General features: G+C 41.2%; 1 protein-coding gene across 1 annotated transcript in view; it reads right to left on the reverse strand.

Annotated features, from left to right (window-relative positions):
* Window positions 1–948: 948 nt before the first annotated feature.
* Window positions 949–20,175, reverse strand: part of spag17 (sperm associated antigen 17) — a 342,330-nt gene continuing 323,103 nt past the window's right edge. Inside the window, exons 55-57 of the mRNA XM_078559611.1 lie at window positions 19,220–19,364; window positions 12,160–12,297; window positions 949–2,001 (exon numbers count right to left, since the gene is read on the reverse strand). Of these exons, the coding sequence (XP_078415737.1) occupies window positions 1,967–2,001; window positions 12,160–12,297; window positions 19,220–19,364 (318 nt within the window). The 3' untranslated portion in view covers window positions 949–1,966. The remainder of the gene's footprint in view (window positions 2,002–12,159; window positions 12,298–19,219; window positions 19,365–20,175) is intronic.

Raw genomic sequence — 20,175 nt, forward strand, 5'->3', positions numbered from 1 at the left:
TGTCTAGTAACCAAAGTTGGAGAAACAACTTTGGAATTCCACTGTCGAGTGGGTGTTGTGGTAAACTCGCTGAATTGCCTATCAAAATTTAAAATCTATTTTGGACTGTTGCCTTAAAGAGGGTGTGTAGTTGGGAGTCAGGTTAATTAGGAATTTTGGGATTTGTTATAGTATTAAGTTACTGTAATCTTATGTATGTGCTTAAAACTTGTTCTTTTGTTAATAAATGTTTTAGTTTAATTTTTTAAATCTCCAAAGGTGTTAGTGGACTCATTACTTCTGAATTCAGTGCACAAACCTTCTCATAATAGATACAAATTGCAAAACGGTTGTAATAGCGTGGCCAAGTTTCTCTTGTGGATTTGGTGGGCATACATCACCTGCCATGTCATAACAGCATCATGAGCTATGAAAGTAGTAGGCATCCAAGGATATCTAGCAACTATTTGGGCCTTGCATTTGCTATTGAAAAAGATTGGAGGCACTGCCTTATGAAGTGTAAAAGTATCATGGCAACTCTCTGAATGTCAAAAATCGATATGGATGAAGCTGTGTGTGTCATTGCAAATAAGTTGCATGCTGAGGGAATGGAAGCTTTTGCAGTTCACATAAAATAGGAGGCTTCCATTTGAGACACAAAAAGCTTATGTGGACAATCAATAGCCCTGGCAAACCTAAGGAACCAAGTGATTCCAAAATATATGATGATTCACTCAGTCATCTGTATGAATAAAAGTTGAGAGTCATATTCTCCATTGGAATCCTAACATAAATTGGCCCATCAGAAACTCCTAGATCCAAAACGGCGCAAACTCTGAGCTATGCCCTATCCTAACCCAGGAATTTCACAGCCAACAATGTTTAAATATCTGGTACATGCAACACAGAAAACATCCCAAGAAACATTATAGTAGGGAGGAAATAAAGAAATAATCACTGACCCAAGGAAGGGAGATAGGGCTGTTAAGTCCAATAATTGTATGTTGAGGAAGAATTAGTCTGCAGCTAGCCTGTACCTTAAAACAGGTTTATTTCCAAGACAGCAAAGTAAAGTCACAGACTCTCCCAGTTCCTCCCAGACACCTAGAGTGAACTGGTTTATATACCCTTGCAATGATTCCCTGATCCTTTCCCAACTGGGGACAACTGTGCTTAATTACCAACTTAAAGCATGTATTGTATTGCAGCACAATTTCAACATTAATAAGGATCAAGTGATGAAAAAATGGATTGAAAAGATGAGCTTTGAGAATGATTTTATGAAAATATGGAATGAAGTAAATGGGGTTTATGGAGGAAATTCCAGGGATTAGGGCTGACGCAACTAAAGGCTCCGTGTTGAATGGTAGGGTGAAGGAATGCACAAAAGGTGGAATCAATGTTATACTGGGGAAGACATCTAAAGCTGGAATAAATTGTGGAGATATGGTGAGGCAAAGCCTTCGAGGGATTTGAAGATGAGGACAAAAATTTTAAATTCATTATGATTAAGGTCAGGACCCAATTTAGGTCTGTGAGGATAGGGGGTTTGGGAGGGGGTGCAAAATTTAGAGCAAGACAGATAAGGATGGACTGGGTTTGATATGATAGCTGGAAGATTTCAGTTTTCTCCCCATAAGTTACTCGTGAGTTTTTAATCAATTAAATCATATACTAAATTTGAAGGGCATCTGACAAACTAAACTAAAAGCTTTGGCTTTCTTTAAAGCAAAGTTAATGGCTTCAGTAAGATATGTTGGGTTTATTATCAATCATTACAACATAAAGTCTACAAAATAAATTCTTCAATAATGCGTTGTTAGAAAGTTTGGTGTAAAAGCATATTCTTTTGTTAATACAGCAAGAAAATTGGTTGAACAAAAATAATAACAATAAATGCTTGGTTTGAATCAAAGGGAATAACCAGGAAAAATAAAGAAAACCGAACTAGTGTCAGGTTGGTATGCTGCATGATGGAACAGGAGCTTTAAGTTCCACAAAGGACATAGGTACCAACTGGACCTGTAAAAAATAGAAAAGGAACAATATTTTTTATTGAATAAACAGGTGACACCTGAAACAGTTACAGAATAAGCAAATCCAGATGCTAATAGTGTAATAACATCACCAATCTTTGGAATTTCAGTAAATTGTGTGCCGATACTCAGTAGTGTTTTCCACTAGTTTACCTGCAATACAGGAATAGTTACAGGTGGAAAACTAGGAAAAAAAATCTCATGCATTGGAACCTGTTCATTTTCACATTTGTTCTGGTTTCCTGGTCTCAATTCTGCCAAACACCTGAAGAACCTGTGCAAATAGAAGTGGGACTATCCCACCAAGTCGATAATGACAGTGGGATATTATACCCCACATTATCCATCATTAATGCATTGGCAAGACTAGGGCTATCGGCATTCATAGGGCATCCAGTGTTAGTAGAAGAGCCCAAGATAAGATAAATAGATTTAAGCACAATGGATTGCTAATTCTCCATTGGTAGTTTTTGACACATCAGTGGAACCAAGAACATTTTCGCCCTTGAGCTTGCCTGCCCCTCTTAAGTTGCTACACCTGCTTTTCCAGATTCAGGGCTAGTCTTTCGTTTTCCTGACCTTGTAAGGCTAGGGTAAACTTCTGCCTGTTGCTCTCATGCTAATCCAATTTTTGAGGTGGTGGGCTTCCTGTGTGATTCTTGTCAGTTAGTAGGAGCATGCTCCCAGGAAGGTCCAGGTGGTGCTCCAGCAGCACCAGCACTTCAGCACCATGGAATGTAGAAAGAACATTTAAAGGGGCTGAGACCAAGGGCTTTACCAAATAAACCATCACAGCCTTTACAAGGTCATCCACTCTGTTTACAGCATTTTGGGTTCATTTTGCTACTCCAGGCCTAGGGTCAGGTATTATTTGGGGAGCTCTGGAAACATTAAGATGGAAAGAGGATAGGCTGGGAATCTAGGCTTAATCCACCACTGGACCTTGAGACAGAGTCAGGAGCAGCAGCAGCTTGTCCAGGCACACGCCAGAGTTCTGAAAAAGGTGAAAAAAGAAATCAAACTGTGACATCACAATACTGGGAGGTAATTGGCTGCTGAGTATTGCTGCTTAGGGACTGAGTCTAAACAACTGGGAGATTAAAAATGTTACAAAATTTTAAGCAAACTAGGAATGCTGATTTAGGCTTTATTCATTTAGCTTTAAGTGACACCAGCAGGAGGGAAGTGAGTCTTACCTTTTATTTTTAAATAAGGTTTATTACTATTAGTAAGGTTTATTTATATTAGTAAAGTTTATTTGTATTGGTAAGGTTTATTAATAGTAGTGAGGCTTATTAGCAGCAGTAAGGTTATTAGCATCAGCTAGGCTTATTAACTAATAAATGGCAGGGCTGTTCCAACTTCTAGAGTGCTTATCCTGTGCTATCTGGAATCTCCAGGATGCTTCTTGTATTCTGGGTAGTAATTTGTGCAGGAAGTGTCGTCAGTTGCAGCTCTGGGTTTCAGAGCTTGAGCAGCAACTGGCATCACTGCGGTGTATCTGTGAGACTGAGAGCTTTGTGGATAGCACATTTATAGATGTGGTCACCCCGCAGCTTAAGAGTCTGCTGGGAGAGAAGGAATGGGTGACCACCAGGCAGCCAAAAAGAAACAGGCAGGTAGTGCAGGAGTTCCCCGAATGCATCCCACTCTCCAACTGGTATTCAGTTCTGAATGCTGATGAGAGTGCTGGTTCATCTGGGGAGTGCAGCCCGAGCCAATTCATGGCACCATGGGTGGCTCAGCTATGGGTTGGGGAGGGTACGGTGACAGAAAGAAGACTGAAGGGTAATAGTGATAGAAGATCTGATAATTAGGTAATAGATAGGTTTCTGCAGCCGCAGACGTGAAGCCAGGATGGTGTGTTGCCTCCTGGTGCCAGCTATGTCACTGAAAAGCTGCAGAGAACCCTTAAGGGAGAGGGTAAACAGTCAGCCGTTGTGGTCCACATTGGGATCAATGACATAGGCAATTAGGGTGATGTAGTCCTGTAAGCCAGAATTGAGAGAGCTAGGTAAAAAATTAGCAAGCAGGACCTCAAAAGTAGTAATTTCCTGATTACTCCTGGGACCACGCACAAGTGAATATAGAAATAGAAGGGTAAAGAAGATAAATTTGTGACTGGAAAGATGGTGCAAGAGGCTTTAGATTCCTGGGACATTGGGACCGGCTCTGTGGGAGATGGGATGTTAATAGGATTCAAGCTGGTTGGTGAAGCTGAAACCAAGACGTTTATTGGCTTGTTCAGTCTCACAGCTCTGCTCCCACATAATCCAGTCTCACAGCTCTCCTCTCACATAATCCAGTCTCACAGCTCTCCTCCCACATAATCCAGTGTCCCAGCTATCACCTATTTAAATGTGCTCAAAGACAATCAATACCCATTGCTTAACCATAACAATGTAATTGACAAGGCATTAACATGGGACCTGTAAAGGCCAGGCAGGTTACATCTAAATAAACTCGGGACTGAGTTCCTTGCGGGGCAATTTGCCAGTGCTACTGGGGAGGATTTAAACTAACCTGGCAGGGCTGTGGGAACCAAGAGGTAATATCAGAGAGGAATACCAAGGTTCACAGAATATTGGGAGAGATGGATAGCACTAGAATAGGAAATAGTAAGTTATTAGGCGGGTTCAGTGTAAAGGAAAAAGTAACAAGGTCTAATTCAGGGTTACTGTGCATATATGTGAATGCACAGAGTGTGGGAAATAAGGTTGGTGAGTTACAGGTACAGATTGCCATGTGAAAATATGATCTGGTGGCTTTAACAGAGACATGGCTCAAAGAAAGGCAAGACTGGGTATTAAATATTCTTGGACACAAGTGTTCAGAAAAGATAGAAAAGGAAGAAAAGGGGAACAGGCGGTGGTATCAATCAAGAACATTGCAGTGGTGGAGAGAGAGGATGTCTGAGAGGAGTCAAGGACTGAATCTACTGGCTAGAGCTAAGGAAAAAATAAAGTGCAATTACATTGCTTGGTGTACTCTACAAGCCGCCAACTAGTGGGAAAGATGTAGAGGAACACATTTGCAAGGAAATTACAGAGAAGTGCAAAAAAATAGAGCAATTATAATGGGGAACTTTAATTATTTGAGATAGTAGCAGTGTAAAGGGCAGTGAGGGGCAAGAGTTCCTACAGTGTGTTCAAGAAAATTTTCTACAGCAGTGTGTTTCCAGTTCAACAAGAAAGGAGGCACTACTGGACCTGTTTCTTGGGAATGAGTTAGGTCAAGTGGATCAAGTGACGGTAGGAGGGCATTTAGGAGACAGTGATCATTGTATCATAAGGTTTAGGTTGGTAATGGAAAAGGACAAAGTACAATCCAGAATAAGAATAAGTAACTGGGGAAAGCCAACTTTAAAACAATATGAAAGGATCTGGGCCAGATAGATTGGATATCAAAAGTTGGTAGGAAAAACAGTAACTGAACAACAGGCTATCATTTGTAAGACTTTAATAACATTACATTCCTAGAGATTCTGTATTGGTTGAACTAATATTTACAAAATTTGTCTTAATCACCTTTTAAGTAGTTCAGTTTGAATTTCTGTTAGTGAGACAATTAACCTGGGAACAGGAAAGCAGTTACTTGCACGAAACTGTTCTTAATGAACTTAATGACCTTAAATGTGCCAAGAAGTTTGAGTTTAAGCAGTTGTATTTGTCTTAATTGCACTAGGTAAAATTGAGGGCTTCTTTTAGCTTTAAAGAAATAAGCAAAAGGTTTGAACTCAGCAGCTTGAATTTATGACATCATATCTTTAAACAAGAACTATGCATTTTAATAGGCTGTAGTTTACTAACTGCCTTAATCAATTGACCTATATTTTAAAAAGACATTCCTTTCCTGACATTATGGTAGGAATTATTACTCTTAATTGTTTTAGTATATGTGGGAATAGGGTAGCACGTTGATGTGAATTGTTTAGGATAATTTGTATCATTGATAAGAGGATGTAGCTTATTTGTATAACTGTTCTGTATCTACAAGGATGTGTCATTTGTTCACAATGGAATGTAAACCTTTGAAGCCTAAGTAAATAGGAGATGGATATTTGTCTTCGTCTACTTGACTCTAGTTACGAAGGTGGGGTGACACGCGATGACCCTCGCTCATAGCCAATGAAAGGGGTTAATTCAGATTATTTCCTAATAAGGGAAGAGAAACAGTCAGAATTAGGGTTAAAAATTGAAAACTCAAGCTTTCGTTGGCATAGTTTACCATTACTTCTGTGATCTAATTCCTCCGAGACACAGTTCAACGTAACGTCACCTCAGAGACAGAAGAAGAAACACACCACCTGTGAAGAGGAGAGGTAGGGTACGCAAATCCTGAGCTGGATGATAAAAGAAATAGAGATTAAGAAGAAGAAAAAAATGTGCTAAAGCAGGAGTCAGGTGAATAAAACAACCTAGAACCAGGCTGAATATAGAAGGTTCAGAGGAGAAGTGAAAAAGCAAATAAGAGAAGCAAAGAGAGTATAAAAGAGACTGGCAGCTAACATAAAAAGGGAATCCCAGTCTTTTATAGACATATAAATAGTAAAAGGGTGGTAAAAGGATGAGTGGGGCCGATTAGGGACCAAAAAGGGGATTTACACATGGAGGCAGGGCGCATAGCTGGGGTGTTAATTGATTACTTTTCATCTGTCTTGACCAAGAAAGAAGTTGCTGCCCAGATCATGGTGAAAAAGGAGGTAATTCAGACACTTGAAGGGTTTAAAATTGATAAAGTTGGGGCACTGGACAGTCTGTCTGTACTTAAAGTTGATGAGGCATCAGGACCGGATGAGATGCATCCAAAGATATTGAGGGAAGTGAGAGTGGAAATTGCAAGGCACTGGCCAGTTTTCCAGGGGTGGTGCCAGAGGACTGGAGAATTACCAATGTTACACCTTTATTCAAAAAAGGGTGTAAAGATAAGCCCAGCAACTACAGGCCAGTCAGTTTAATTTACATGGTGGGGAACCTTCTAGAAATAATAATTCGGGACAAAATGAATTGTCACTCGGGCAAATGTGGGTTAATTAAGCAAAGCCAGCAAGGATTTGTTAAGGGCAAATCGTGCTTAACTAACCTGGAATTTTTTGAAAAGGTAACAGAGAAGGTTGATGAGGGCAATGATGTCAATGTGGTGTACATGGACTTCCAAAAGGCATTTGATAAAGTGCCACTCAACAGACTTATGAGCAAAGTTATAGTTCATGGGATAAAAGGGACAGTAGCAACATGGACACAAAATTAGCTGAGTGACATTAAACAGAGAGTAGTGGTTAATAGATGATTTTCGGACTGGAGGAAGATTTGTAGTAGGGTTCCCCAGGGATCAGTGTTTGAGACTCTTGCTCTTTCTGATATATATTAGTGCAGATGATATGAAACTTGGAAACATTGTGAATATGAAGATGATAGTGTAGAATTTCAAAAGGACATAGACAAGCTGATGGAATGGGCGGTCAAGTGACAGATGAAGTTCGATGCAGAGAAGTGTGATTCATTTTGGTAGGAAGAACACAGAGACAATATAAAATAAAGGGTACGATTCTAAAGGGGGTACAGGAGCAGAGGGGCCTGGGTGTATACGTGCATAAGTCATTGAAGGTGGTAGGACAGGTTGAGAGTGTGGTTAATAAAGCATACAGTATCCTAGGATTTTTTAATAGGGGTGTAGAGTTCAAGGGCAAGGAGGTTATGTTAAACTGTATAAAACGTTGGTTCAGTCTCAACTGGAATATTATGTCCAGTTCTGGAATCCAAACATTAGGAAAGATGTGAAGGAGTTAAAGAGAATGCAGAAAAGATTTACAAGAATGGTATCGATGGGGAACTTCAGTTACATAGATAGACTGGAGAAGTTGGGACTGTTTTCCTTGGAGTAGGGGGAGTTGAGAGCAGTGTGTACTATCTACAAGATGCATTGCAGCAACTCACCAAGGCTCCTTCAACAGCACCTTCCAAACTCACAACTCTACCATCTAGGAAGACAAGGGCAGTGGATGCATGGGAATACCACCACCTGCAAGTTCCCCTCCAAGTCACACATGATCCTGACTTGGAACTATATCACTGTTCCTTCAGTGTCGCTGGATCAAAATCCTGGAACACTCTTCCCAACAGCACTGTGGTGTACCTATACCACGTGGACTGCAGCAGTTCAAGAAGGTAGCTTCTCAAGGGCAATTAGGGATGGGGAATAAATGTTGGCCTAGACAGAATGCCCACATCCCATGAAAGAAAAGAAAATAAAATTGATAGAGGTATGCAAATTCATGAGGGGTCTGGACAGATTAGGTAGGGAAAAACTGTTCTCACTGGTGGGAGGATCAAGAATGAGAGGGCACAGATTTAAGATAATTGGAAAAAGAAGCAATGGAGACAAGGAAAAACTTTTCATGCAGTGAGTAGTTAAGATCTGGAATGCATTGCCTGATAGTGTGGTGGAGGTAGGTTCAATCGAGAGGGAATTGGAGTATTATCTGAAAAGGAAGAATGTGCAGGGTTACGGGAAGGCGGCGAGGCAATAGGTGAATTGCTCATTCAGAGAGCTGGCAAAGACATGACAAGTTGAATGTCCTAATTCTGTGCAATAACAATTCTCTGATTCTGGAATTTGCATGTGGTGGGCAGAGAAGAAATGGCCCTGAGCTTTTCCAGTAGGGTGGGGAAGGAGGGAAGTTTAGGTTGGAGTGGGATGAGGTGGAAATAAACCTTGTTGACAATTCTGCTGCTTTTTCTGGCACAATTGACTGGGACTCCCATACTGTAAAAGGGCTGGATGGCTTGGAGTTTGTCAAATGTGTTCAGGAAAGTTTTCTAAATCAATATATAGAGGTACCAACGAGAGAGGATGCAATACTTGATCTCCTGTTAGGGAACCAGACAGGTCAGGTGACAGAAGTATGTGTAGGCGAACATTTTGGGTCCAGTGACCACAATGTCATTAGTTTTAAGCTAATTATGGATAAGGATAGGTCTGGTCCTCGAGTTGAGATTCTAAATTGGAGAAAGGCTAATTTTGTGGAAATGAGAAAGGATCTAGGAAGAGTGGATTGGCATAAATTGTTTTCTAGCAAGGATGTGTTCAGTAAGTGGAAGGCATTCAAAGGCGAAATTTTGAGAGTGCAGAGTTTGCATGTTCCTGTCAGGATTAAAGGCAAAGTTAACAGGCATAGGGAGCTTGGTTTTCAAGGGATATTGGCGATCTAGTTAAGAAGAAGAGAGAGGTGTATAGCAAGTGTAGGCAACAAGGAGCAAATGAGGTACTTGTAGAGTATAGAAAATGTAAGAAAATACTAAAGAAGGAAATCAGGAAGGCAAAAAGAAGACATGAGGTTGCTTTGGCAGATAATGTGGAGGTAAACCCGAAGGGTTTCTACAAGTATATTAAGAGTAAAAGGATAGTAAGGGACACAATTGGTCCCCTTGAAGATCAGAGTGTGGAGCCTCACGAGATGAGGGAGATCTTAAACAGTTTTTTTGCATCAGTATTTACTCAGGAAACTGGCATTGTGTATAAGGAAGGAAGGGAAACAAGCAGTAGTTTCATGGAACATATAGAGATTAAAGAGGAGGAGGTGCTTGCTGCCTTACAGCGAATAAAGGTAGATAAATCCCTCGGACCTTGAGGGAGACTAGTGTAGAAATTGCAGGGGCCCTGGCAGAAATATTTAAAATGTCCTTAGCCACGGGTGAGGTGCCGGAGGATTGGAGGGTAGCTCATGTTGTTCCGTTGTTTAAAAAAGGCTCCAAAAGTAAACCAGGTAATTACAGGCCAGTGAGCCTGACGTCATTAGTAGGTAAATTATTGGAAGGTGTTCTGAGAGATCGGATATATAATTATTTGGACAACCAAGGGCTGATTAAGGATAGTCAGCATGGCTTTGTGCGTGGTAGGTCGTGTTTAACGAACCTTGTAGAGTTTTTCGAGGAGGTTACCAAGAAAGTAGATGAAGGAAAGGCTGTGGATGTTGTCTACATGGACTTTAGTAAGGCCTTTGACAAGGTCCCACATGGGAGGTTAGTTCAGAAGGTTCAGACACTTGGTATCCATGGAGAGGTTGTAAACTGGATTCAAAATTGGCTGTGTGGGAGAAGACAGAGAGTGGTAGTGGATGATTGCTTCTCAGACTGGAGGTCTGTGACTAGTGGTGTGCCTCAGGGATCTGTGCTGGGACCATTGTTGTTTGTTGTCTATATCAATGATTTGAATGATAATGTGGTGAATTGGATCAGCAAGTTTGTTGATGACACTAAGATTGGAGGCGTTGTGGACAGCGAGGAAGGCTTTCAAAGCTTGCAGAGATCTGGACCAACTGGAAAAATGGGCCAGAAAATGGTAGATGGAATTTAATGCGGAAAAGTGTGAGGTGTTACATTTTGGAAGGTCAAACCAAGGTAGGACATACACAGTAAAAGGTAGGGCACTGAGGAGTGCGGAGGAACAATGGGATCTGGGAGTTCAGATACATAATTCCCTGAAAGTGGCGTCACACGGTAGACAAGGTTGTAAAGAAAGCTTTTGGCATACTTGCCTTCATAAATCAAAGTATTGAGTATAGGAGTTGGGATGTTATGGTGAGGTTGTATAAGACATTGGTGAGGCCAACTTTGGAGCATTGTGTGCAGTTCTGGTCGCCTAACTACAGGAAGGATATTAGTAAGATTGAGAGAGTGCAGAGAAGATTTACTAGGATGTTGCTGGGTCTTAAGGAGTTGAGTTACAGGGAAAGATTAGACAGGTTAGGACTTTATTCCTTGGAGCGTAGAAGAATGAGGGGAGATTTGATGGAAGTTTACAAAATTGTGAGGGGTATAGACAGAGTAAATGCGAGTAGGCTCTTTCCACTTAGATTAGGAGAAATAAACACAAGAGGATATGGCTTTAGGGTGAAAGGGGAAAGGTTTAGGGGGAACTTCTTCACTCAGAGAGTGGTGAGAGTGTGGAACGAGCTACCATCTGACGTGGTAAATGTGGGCTCACTCTTAAGTTTTAAGAATAAATTAGATAGATACATGGATGGGAGAGGTCTGCAGGGTTATGGACTAGGTGCAGGTCAATGGGACTAGCGGAATAATATTTCGGCACAGACTAGAAGGGCCGAATGGCCTGTTTTCTGTGCTGTAGTGTTCTATGGTTCTATGGTTCCAATTCTGCTTGATCTAAGGCAAAGCAGAAGACAAAACTCCTGCCTATAGTTTCAATCTCCTTTTTACTGTTTGATACTTTTTCATACAATTTTTTTTATCTGGATCTTTTGAGGACATTTCTTCTGTGGTTTCAGCTCCCAGTCTCTTATTCTCAGTTTCCAGCTGTTTAAGATTCTTCTGTCCTGTTTCAGCTCATCTGCCCCATCGCTGTAATCTCCTCCTGCCCCCTACCCTCCCAGGTATCTGTACTCATCAAATTTTGGCTTCTTGTGCATCCCTGATGTTCATTGCTCCACCATTGGTGGCCATGCCTCCAGCTGCCTTAGCCTCAAGCTCTGAAATTCCCTCTCTAAACTGTCTACCTTTCTACACTCCTTAAGATTGATTTCTGAGATGAGAGGGTTCTCCTATGAGTAGAATGGGACTATATTCTGGAGGTTAGAAGTATGAGAGGTGATTTGAATTGGATAATTATCTGAAAAGAAAAATATCGCAGGGCAATGGGAAAAAGGCAGTGGGATGGAACTATGTGAGTTGCTCTTACAGGGAGCTGGCACAGACACAACGGGCCAATGGCTTCCTTCTGCAATGTAGCCATCCTATGATTCCATGAATCTTCATTTCTATTTAAACCTGTCAGTTTGAATCCAGTGCACTCAACACACCTGGATGTTTAGCTGTAACCTGGAAGTCTGACCTGACATTATATTCCCCTTTTTTGTCAGGAAGGTCTCTAAACTTTTGTGGCTGATGGAATGGAGCTGTTTAGTTTAGAGATATCTCCACAAGCATCACAAATTCTGTACTGTGGTCAACAATTATGCAGGTTTGTTGATATTGACAGATAGATTCAAAATGCTGAATCTAGCAGCGAACTGGCAAAGGGCTATGCTTAATGGATTTGATTTGGCTGAAAATAGCCCTAGGTGGAATCCATGAACACTCATGCTCTTAGATCGCCAGGAGGATGTTAACTTATACATAATTTGTACCTTCTGCTGGAGGTTTGCGATGTCGTATGATGTCCATGCGGGAGGTTGGGTCAGTACTAATCAGTCGCACTCCTTCAGCTTTTCCACCTTTTGGAAACTCCTTTGGTCTGTTCTTGTAAACATTTTCTGTTAAAACTGGTGAATTCGGTTAAGGTTTTAATTCTGTTGTCATGAGGTATGTAGAGAGCAACAAAAATACTCAAGAAGCTTGTTACCATCCAGGACAAACTAGCCCACTTGATTGTCACCCCATCCATCATCTTAAACATTTACTCACTCCATCGGTGCACAGTGGTAAGCATCTACAATCTACAAGATGCACTGCAGCAACTGATCAGACCTCCTTTGACAGCACCTTCCAAACCGGTGACCTCTTCCACTAGAAGGACAAGGGCAGCAGACAAGAAGGAACACTACCACCTGCAAGTTCTCCTCCAAGTCACACACCATCCTGACTTGGAAATATATCATCATTCCATCACAGCTGCTGGGTCAAATTACTGGAATTCCTTTTCCTCATGTGGGTGTACCTACATCTCAAGAACTACAACTGTTCAAGAAGGCAGCTCACCACCAATTTCTCGAGGGCAATTAGGGATGGGCAATAAATGCTGGCCTTGGTAGCAATGCTCAATTCCCAGTCAACCAAATTCATTTTTTCCTGTAATTTGTGTTACTACTGTTCCCTTGAAGGTTTTTTTTTTATTATTTAATTTAGAACTAAAAGCACTCGGGGTTTACAAACCAATGCTAATATCACTCCCTGTCCAGAAGCATTATTTATGCTCACAACATTTTCACTTCTGATTTGTGGGAATTATTTATCAAAGACAAACAGTCAGACATTCTGAGTTTTTTTAAATCCATATCCAGAAAATATTTTCCATTCTCATTTCAGAGATAGCCACAGTTTTTATCGCCAGTAACCTAAGAAAGAATGAAATATCAGAATATCAGAAGAGTTTCCTTTCCCTGCAGCTTTTTCACTAAGTTTTGCAAAATAATGGAAGGTCGATGTCTACCACCTGGGAGTGTTCCACCTAACCAGTCTTCAATTTCAAGAACAGGTGGGCTCACCACAGAATAAGACCCCTCCCCAGGGAACAATGCCAGAGACCTCAGTGGCTCCAACTGTTGAATCATGAATCACGATGCTCTTTCTGGTCTCAGTGAGAACCCAACTGAACAGACCATGACCAATGGTAACGTTGCTGCTGTGCAGTAATACAAAATCAATGGAATATGTTGGCATCCAATTTCAGTGAAGGAGAAGGCCCAAATGATTGTGTGATACAAGGTAATAGTAGTACAACATCAACATATATCTAGAGGGTAGGATGACATACCTTTACAGTCCTTTCATATTTGTTGAAGTACTACTAGCTGAAGCATAGCTAGAGCAGCACTCTTGATTGGGGGTGAAAGAAGTAGGACTGTCTTTCCCTGTATTGTCTGAGTAATGATTTGAATGATGGGAGTATTATAGCTAGCATGATTAAGTGGGAAAAGCTTCAGCGGCTACTCAGAATCTGGTAAAAGATGTAGAGTTGAGCCAGACCAAACTAGTGGGAGCATCAGTTGTAGTGACAAGCTGAGTCTATACCACATGAGGCGGTCGCCAGGAACTTTGCAAGGAGAATTTCACCACTGAGCTATCCAACAGCAGACAAGAATGAGACCAATATCTCTTCACATTATACCAGCAAGATTGATGCACAATTGTAATGATAGCTAAAACTTTCCAGGTTAAAGCAAAGTTGTAAATGACTACTTTGTACCAGTCTACTCTTGTGGATAATGCTCAAATTCCAGATGTGAGATGTACTGTAGTAAATAACATTGGAAATAATAAATTGAGATGTCATCTTAGATAGAATAGGAAATTGCAAAATGCTTATGGCTCCAGGTTAAGATGAATGCACTCAAGGGTGTTTGAAGAGATTGGACAGGTGCTCTGTGAGCTCCTTGTCCGTATCTTCAATAGTTTAAGAGAGTCGGGAATTATTCCCATAGACTGGAAGATAGTTTTTATAGTTCTGATCTTCAAAAAACAGGACAAATCAGCCGGGGAACAACCTATCAGCCTGTCATACAGCATAGGGAAGGTGCTTGAAGGGACCCTAAGAGATGCTGGTTATGATCACTGGGAAAGATAAGGGATTATTAGAGAATGTGATTAATTTTTTTGAACAAGTTGCTCAGTTAGTGGATGAAAGTTATCTGGTTAATGTTGTCTACCTGGATTTTCAGAAAGCCTTTGGTAAGGTACCTCATACCAAGATAGAATCTTGGTGGAAATTTGATATGCTGGATTAGGAATTGGCTCTAATCCCACAGGCAAAAAGTTGTAGTTAACAGTGTTGTATCAGACTGGAGACATGTTATTGGTAGTGTTCCCTAGAGATCGGTGTTAGACTGTTCATATTATTTTTATTAATCATCTGGACAGTGGTGTTGAGGGTACGTTCAGCAAGTTTGCAGTTGATACTAAAATTTGTGCATGTATTAAAACTGTAGAGGAGTACAATCTTCTGCAAAAAAATTTAGATGTGCGAGGCGAATGGGCCAAACAACGACAGATGGCAATTTACCTAGGTAAAGGCAGTATGATGCGTGTAGCTAGGAGCAACTCAGAATACACTTTACAGGGAATGATACTGAGAGCAGTTGAGAAAGATAAGGATCTAGGTGTTATAGTGCCTATATCACTCAAAGTTCATGACCAATGCAAAGAAGCCATAATCAAAGCAAACAAGAGTAGTGGGTTGTATTAAAAGAACGATTCCTTATAAGTCAAAGATCACTATTCTGTCATTATAAAGAGTATTGTTCATACTGAGGCTAGTTCTCGGCCTCTCACAGCTGGGTGATTGTAGTGGCCTTGGAAAAGGTTCAAAGGAGAGCTACAAGAATGATTCTTAGCTTTAAGAGCCATAGTCACTCAGGTAAGCTAATAGAGCTTGGCTGATTTACTTTAGAGCAGTGTAGACTTAGAAGAGGTCTGGGAAGTATTTAAAATAATGAGAGGGCTAGACTGTATGACTACTGATAGATTATTTCAGTTTGATAGATAGGGAGGGGAGGGGACATTCATTTAAAGTATGCAAGAACAGGAATAGGCTAAATGCTTTGTGGTTCTTCTTTTTCCTAGAAAGTAGAGAGCCTCTGTAATTCTGTGCAGTGTTTGCTGACTCCGCACAATTTCCAAACAGAACTAGATGGATTTTTGGCTGGGCGGAGATCATATCAAATAAAAGGTGAGTGGATTAGGTCAATGTGATCTCCTAAACTGGTGTCAAACGGCTGAAAGAGTGGGAGAATAATTTTTCAATCTTTTTTCTCTCATAGGCCCCAAGTTTTTGCTGATTTCAGGAGATTACCTGGTTATGGGGGAGGGGAGGGTGGTGGTGTCAGAGGTGTCTTGCTCTGATGCTCCAGGCACTTTGACGGTGTGAAAACTTGATGGAATGGTGATCTTTTCATGCCAGTTGTTTTTGTATGCTTGTACGTTCATATGGTATAATGATACAAGTGGAAGACGTATAGACAAACTACCCAATCCATTACATCAGCATCAGGTATATCACGTAAATATGGTAAAGCCTTGCCTCACTGTCCCTATGTATCACAGCCAGACTAGAGGATAGAGAGGGAAAGTGAGATTTTTGGACTTCTTACCTAAGAGTAAGCATTCCCCTTGCTAGACAAATTACTCTCAGCTCAGTTATCTCCCTTATAAACAGAGTGCATACAAATAGGAAGCTAGCAACGCATTTTTATGATTTTAATCACAGGCTATGTGAACCAGTTTGTCATCAAGTAAACACAGGTACCTTAAATCAAAATATTTTCAATATGTATATCCTGTAACACAAAGTGCAAGAAAACACACAGGCAGTTAAGGGCACAAGATGTTAAACCCGTTTGTAATATGGTTGACCTGTGGTGGTGCTGATACTGGGCCTTAGAAGGAAAAAACTATGTGGTGCTGTATAGGTTATAAGGAATGAAATAACCAGACAAAAGCTGATGCCTAGCTTTTGCTTTGCATAAAGGAAATTCTAGAGAGGCTAGGGAGCATCAAGTGTCTTCAAATTCGAATCCCGACAAAAGGCTTTTAGCCAAAGCTAAAAACTCTAAGCTTGAGTTTTTTTATTCACTCCTGTGATGTGAGCATCACTGGCAAGGCATGTATTTGTTGCTCATTCCTAATTACCCTTGAGAAAGTAATGGTGAGCCGCCTTCTTTAATCGCTGCAGCCCATCTGGTGTAGGTGCTGTTAGGAAGGAAGTTCCAAATTTTTGATCCAGTGACACTGAAGGAACGTAGCTATAATTTCAAGTCAGGATGGTGTATGGCTTGAAGGGGAACTTGCAGGTGGTGGTGTTCCCATGTGTCTGCTGCCCTTGTTCTTCTAGGTGGCAGAGGTTGTAGGTTTGGAAAATGCTATCAAAGGAACCTCGGGGAGTTGCTGCAGTGCAGCTTGTAGATGGTACAATTTTGTGTGGGTCTAGGGGGGAGTGGCAATGCTTAAGGTGGTGGATGGGGGTACTGATCCAGTGGGCTACTTTGTCCTGGATGGTGTTGAGTTTCTTGAGTATTGTTGGAGCTGCACTCACTCACGCAAGTGGAGAGTATTCGGTCACGCTCCTAACTTGTGCCTTGTAGGTGGTGGTCAGGCTTTGGGAGTGAGGAGGTGAGTTACTTGCCACAGAATTCCCACCAGCTCTTATAGCTGCAGTATTTATAAGGTTGATCCAGTTAAGTTCCTGGTGAATGATAACCCACAGGATATTGATGGCACTAAACACTGCAATCATCAGCAAACATTTCTATTTCTGACTTATGATAGAGGGAAGGTGATTGATGAAGTAGCTGAAGATGGTTGGGCCTAGGATACTACCCTGGGGAACTCCTGCAGTGGGGTCCCAGGGCTGAGATGATTGGTCTCCAACAACCCCAACCATCTTCCATTGTGCTCAGTATGACACTAACCAATAGAAAGCTCTCCCCCCAATTCCCATTGACTTCAATTTTGCTAGGGCTCCTTGATGCCACACTTGGTCAAATGCTGCTTTGATGTAAAGGGCAGTTATGCTCATCTCACCTCTGGAGTTCAGCTCTTTTGTCCATGTTTGGACCAAGGTTGTATTGAGGTCAGGAGCCGAGTGGCACTAGCAGAACCCAAACTGAGCAGCGATGACCAGGTTGTTGCAGAGCAAGTGGTGTTTGATAACACTGTTGATGACACCTTCCATCACTTTGCTGATGATCAAGAGTAGACTATTATGGCGGTAATTGACTGGATTGGATTTTTTTCTGCTTCTTATGAACAAGACATACCTGGAAAATTTTCCACATTGTTTGGTAAATGCCAGTGTTGTAGCTGTACTGGAACAGCTTTGCTAGGGGCATGGCTAGTTCTGGAGCACAAGTTTTCAATACTGGGATGTTGTCAGGGCCTATGGTTTTTGCTGTATCCAGTGCCTTCACCCATTTCTTGATATTATGTGCAGTGAATTGAATTGGCTGAAGACTGGCATCTATGATGGTGGGGATCTTAGGAGGTGGCTGAGATGGATCATCACTCAGTACCTCTGGATGAAGATGGTTGCAAGTGCTTTAGTGTTGTGTCTTTTGCACTGGTGTGCTGTGCTCCCCCATCATTGAGGATGGGAATGTTGTGAATCCCCCTCCCCCCATTTGTTGTTTAATTGTCCACCATCTTTAATGATAGAATGTGACAGGACTGCAGAGCTTTGATCTGACCTGTTATTTGTGGGTAGAACATAAACGCCGGCATTGACTGGTAAGGCTGAAAGGCCTATTTCTGTGCCGTGTATCCTATGTCCTAGTAACGGGATTTGCTGTTACACTATTTTGTTACATGCCTAGAGACTATAGGAAAAATTCGCCTCCCGTTGGGAAGGAAGTGCAGGAGTGGGCACGGGCAGGCGCGCCTCCAATCGGCGCCCCCGATTGGGGGCGTGCCGCCATTTTATGTGGGCGGGCCAATTAAGGCCCGCCCAGCATGATGTCTGCCAGAAAGCGCTATGCACTCCCTGTGCGGGCAGTGCACAAAAGAGCGCACTGATCTCCCTGAGGCTAAGTGCTGCCTCAGAGATCGGCTCCAAATTTAAAAATGTTAAAGAAATGATAGCAAAATTTCCCTGACATGTCCCCTCATGTGACACTGTTACATGAGGTGGGACATGTCCATCACTTCTGCTTAAACCTTTATTAAATATTTTAAAACCCTCGTGAAACTCCGTCCCGCCCGTGGATGAGGTTTCATGCTTTTTCTTAAGCCTGTCAGGGCTCCTGGCCTGCCCGCCAATCTTAAAGTTGGACGGGCAGGTCCATTAATGATATCAATTACTTTTTAAATGGCCTCAATAGGCCATTGACAGGTAAGAGGGCGCGCAGCTGATTCGGCTGCACCTCTGCCGACCTGAAAATGGAAATGACGCGGGGTGATGTCACTCGACGGCATCCCGCGTCATTTTACGCGTTGGTGAGCAGGCCCTGCCCCTGCTCGCTGACCAGAAGATCCTCCCCTATCTTTCACTTCATGGTTATCTGTATTTGTTAACCCTTCTTCCTCTACAGCATAAAACATTTCACATTCAATTTAATGCTTTATATAGGTGTTAAAAATATTTTCCCTCTTATGTAGCTACTTACGTTTACACTTAAGCTGCGAACCAAATTTTCCATATTTCCTATTTGGCTAAAGAAATGGATATAACTTTGCTTAAGCAAAGTCATTTATACCTCTTTTTTGAAACAAAGATTTATGTCTCCTATCCGATAAAATAAAAGTGTTAAGTATTTTAAAATTCTCTTTTTATACAGGTTATTCTATCTAGCAGAGCAAAACGTTTGTTTGCCAAAGATGCAGTTTGCTTTGCCAATAGATTCTATGTGCTAGCAGTGCTGAAAGATGTATCAACACAATTTTTACCCTACCTCTCTGCTCAAAATTAAGACATGATAACAACTTGAGTTGTCTATTAAGCCTAGCCTAGGATAACAATGACAGTGAAATTTGAAAAGATATTTGCAATAATAGGGAGGAACAATTCTTCTGCTTCAGTCTGGATTTCTAAGTGATGACAAAGGTACCCTGCTCCTTCTGTACTTTCCAAACCAATTGCTATGGCATAAAGCTCAATTTCCAACTCAGTCGCCAACCCTGCTGCCACCTGCAGAAAATAAAGAGTTTAGCTGGTAGGAATCAGACCTTTGGACCATTTCTTTCACCATTGCAACAGCAGGCCTGTTTTGTTAAGAGTGAGATTAATGAATTCAGAGTGAGACCGGCAGTAAATCTATTTAAAAGTATGAAGCAATGTTTCTTTATTTGGATTAAAATAATTTAATTTTTCATATTTGTAAGCCAAAATGAGTATGACTCAGCAAACAATCCACAAACCTCTGTGCAAAGAAATTTCTCTCAACATGTCTTCTGATGGAGTAATTATTTTGAAATGATGTCCGCTTACCACTGATCCCCAAATAGAGGAAATAGCCTCTTCCCTAACCACGATCAAAACACTCCATAATGTGAAAAACCACTTTACTTTCTCTGCTCCTGTGGAAATCTCTGTTCATACTCATAGACTCCCATGTCTGGTATCATTCAGGTGAATATATACTGTATGCTCTAGTTCTAATGTGCTTTCCATAATGGGACATCAAAAACTGTGTGCAGTATTCTAATTGTGGCCAAACCAATGTTTCATATGAATATATTTTTATTTCTTTACTCTTGTACTGTATGCCCCTATTTATAAAACCCCTTTTTTATGGTTCTAGCTACCTGCATTTGCACTTTCAAGGAATTAGATACTTGAACCTCTTGGTCTTTCTATTCATCAACAACCTTGAATGCTTTTCCCTCCCAAAGGGTATTTATTATCTCATGTTTCTCTACATTAGAATTGCATCTACCAGCAGTTTGGCTTTCTGTGTCTTTCTGAAGTCTATAACAGTCTCCTTCACTATTTGTCAAAA

This window comes from Cetorhinus maximus, chromosome 16 (genome assembly GCF_964194155.1).
Source record: "Cetorhinus maximus chromosome 16, sCetMax3.hap1.1, whole genome shotgun sequence".
Classification (NCBI taxonomy): domain Eukaryota; kingdom Metazoa; phylum Chordata; class Chondrichthyes; order Lamniformes; family Cetorhinidae; genus Cetorhinus; species Cetorhinus maximus.